Here is a 3315-nt window from a genome sequence, read left to right as displayed (position 1 = left end):
TTTCCCAACTTGTATTATTTTACATTGTATGTTTGTGTGTGTGTGTGTGTGTGTGTGTGGTGATTGTGGTACAGCCAAGGCCAAAGAAGGGTACAGTGTGGTACGAGCGCAGACAGGAAGATTACCGACAGTTGCGGTGGTACTAGTGCAGACAGGCAAGCTGTAGTGCGCTGCAGAAGTACAGGCATAGTATAGTGTGGTACAGAAGCAAACAGGTTGCAATGTGGTACAGTGGTACAGGAGTACACATGCAGGGTACAGTGTGGTACAGGTAAGGTACAGTGTGATACAAACAGCTTACGTGGTACAGGCAGGGTACAGAGTAGTATTGGCATGGTACAGGTTAGTACAGACAGTACAGTGTGGTAATGTGGTACAGAGGGAAAGAAGAAGACATCGCTGTGGAGGAATTATATATATATATATATATATATATATATATATATATATATATATATATATATATATATATATATATATATATATATATATATATATATATATGATACGGATGTTCCAAGGATGCGGATGCAGCATGGAGGTATAATTAATGGATTTACTATTGCTCCATGGGATGCAGACATTCTCTCTCTCTCTCTCTCTCTCTCTCTCTCTCTCTCTCTCTCTCTCTCTCTCTCTCTCTCTCTCTCTCTCTCTCTCTCTCAAAATAGCATGTGATTTATGTAAAAGATTGCAGTCTGTTAAGATACAGGCAAATTTAAAAAGTATAAAAGAAATATGCAAAATATTTTTTTTAGAACAAAAGTATACACAGACATGTAAAAAAAAAAAGTATTCATTATTACTTTTATGAAACAATAAATAAAAGAAACAAGGAAACTAAGGAAGAAATACAAAACAGCATAATCAACAATTAAAATATGACATAACAACCTAATAACAAATAATCCTGAAAACGCAATTCCAACTATTTCTACAAAACCAGACATAAAAACACCCAGAAAAAAATAACAAACACTTTTATAACCTAAGAAAGAACTGAAATTCCAAAACATTCCCCCCAAAAAAGAAAGAAATAACAAAAAATAAAAATAAAAATAATGACAAATATACAAAAAACACAATGCCCAACTAATTCGTAGACATGAATATAGAAAAACACTTAGAAAAATTTAGCAAACACTTTTATAACATTAGAGAAAACTTGTAAATCAAAATATGTTTCTATAGATCATTGATTTTAAGAGAGCATCAAAACATTGGCTGGTCAGAACGTGATGGCTTCCTCGGGTGTGTGTCTTGTCCTTATTTTGCCCCTCCCGTCGTTCGTGGGGGAATATTAGCCGCTTTTATGAGTGCAGTGGCAGCAGGAGTGGTGGTAGTTGTGGTAGCAGTGGTGGTGGTGGCGGCAGCTGTGGTAGTAATGGACGTTTTGTTATTGTTTTGTTTGCTTGCCCTATTTTTTTTTTTTTTTTGTTTCTGTTGAGTGGTGTTGGTGGTGGTAGTAGTGGTGATGGTGGTAGTTGTGGTTGTTTAGACATTGTTTTGTTTCCTTGTTTTGCTTTCGTTTTCTTTGTTATTTCTTCGTTATTTTTGGGGCTCGTTTTATTTAGCTATTTTGTTAGGAGTGGTGGTAGTTGTGGCTGTGGTGGTGGTAGTAGTAGTAGTAGTAGTAGTGTTCTTGTTGTTGTTGGTGGTGGTGGTGTTGGTGGTGGTTCCGCAGAGTTACTTTTGTTTATTTGTTTCAATTTGATATTTGTTACATTGACTTATTTTGTTTTTATTCCTTTTTAATTTTTTCTTATTCATTTTCATTTGGGAAGTTTAAATGTACAAGAAGTTTTATTATTCATCTCATTCATCCCATTCACATTCATCTTTCTTCATGTTACTGTCAAAAAGTGTTATTGTCTTCATCTTATTCATCATTTTCACTCACCATGTAATAACAATCTCCCGTTTATTATTATATTCACCTTCCTGTGATAATCTCTCATCTTATTCATTATTTTCACTTACCATCATTCACTTTCATATTACTCATAATTTTTCCTCAGCATTTAAAAGTAGCATTGCCTCTCATCCTATTTATTATTTTCACTCACCAAACAAGACTAGACTCATGCTATACCTTAAATATTCACTTTACTCATCATTTCCTCACAGCATTCAACAGTTAACTTATTTTCCACCTTAAACATTCAGATTATTCAATATTTTACCCATCATCTCCTCACACATACTCAGACACTCATCATTTTTCCACACCATCTAAGAATTGACTCATCATTTACCTCATACACTCAGTCACCCATCATTTCTCTTCAGCATTCAAGCACTAACTCATCTCCTGTCTTATACTCTCATTTACTCATCATTTCCTTTGTGACGCAGGAGAGTATTCACCTCATATTTTGCAACGTCTACTCACACATTCATCTTTTCCCCACAGCAGGCAGAGGATCCAGGACTCGACTCATCTCTCATCTCATATTCAAATACTCATCTTCAGTAGCCTCTCTCCTCCTGTTATCTTCATCTCTCTGTTATTTCTTCATTCACTGTATCCATAAACCTTTCATTTCTTCCTCTCTTCCACCTGTTATCTTCATCTCTCTGTTATATCTTCCTTCGCTGCATCTGTAAACCTTCTTTCATTTCTTCCTCTCTTCCTTCTGTTATCTCCACCTCTCTGTTATTTCTTCACTCACTGCATCCTTCTTTCAGTTCATCCTCTCTTTCCCCTTCCCACACACTCCTTGTCTCTGCTCCTGACATGCCCACACCACCTCAGTTACTCAGTTTGTATTGTGAATAAGAGGCGAGGTGAAAATGAATCATAAATTGCCAGGAAACCTCAGGAAACTTGTGAACTAATGTGTCATGTTTCCTTTCATGTTTCAGGAGAGGAAAAGGAAGAAGGACAAGATGACACAGGTGAGTATTAACCCTTAAACTGCTAAGATCTCTTATATAATCAAGAATTTTGCTGGCGAATATGTTGAATTTTCTTGGCACACTTCCTTTCAAACATGTTCCAGTGATCACAACAATAATAATACAAATAACAGGTGTAGTATAGTTGTAAGTGTGCTAAAGGCGTGGCGGGTTTGGTGGCAGGTGTGGCGGACTCGGAGGTGGTGCTGGACCTGTGTGGGCGGAGACTCAAGAGGCTGGAGAAGGCACCGGCCAACCAAGCTTATGCTACAGCACTCGTCCTTGATAACAACTCCCTGCAGAACCTCTCCAACTTGGACAGCTATGGCGAACTGGAGAGGGTGAGGCCGAGAGACGTTCCTAATATGCTTTTAATGTGCAGGGAACAATTACCCCTCTGAGTCTGTAAAATAAGGG

General features: G+C 37.4%; 1 protein-coding gene across 5 annotated transcripts in view; it reads left to right on the top strand.

The window, feature by feature from the left end:
* The first annotated feature begins 1211 nt into the window (after positions 1-1211).
* LOC135093623 (uncharacterized) overlaps positions 1212-3315 on the top strand; it is a 19367-nt gene continuing 17263 nt past the window's right edge. For all 5 annotated transcript variants that reach the window (XM_063993045.1, XM_063993046.1, XM_063993044.1 and 2 more), the window contains exons 1-3: positions 1212-1251; positions 2866-2898; positions 3082-3239. In XM_063993045.1, the coding sequence (XP_063849115.1) occupies positions 1239-1251; positions 2866-2898; positions 3082-3239 (204 nt within the window). In that variant the 5' untranslated portion in view covers positions 1212-1238. The remainder of the gene's footprint in view (positions 1252-2865; positions 2899-3081; positions 3240-3315) is intronic.

The sequence above is a fragment of the Scylla paramamosain genome, chromosome 43 (genome assembly GCF_035594125.1).
Source record: "Scylla paramamosain isolate STU-SP2022 chromosome 43, ASM3559412v1, whole genome shotgun sequence".
NCBI classification, from domain to species: Eukaryota; Metazoa; Arthropoda; class Malacostraca; order Decapoda; family Portunidae; genus Scylla; species Scylla paramamosain.
The sequence above is the reverse complement of the archived record's forward strand: the minus strand, read 5'-3'. Positions and strand labels throughout refer to the sequence as shown.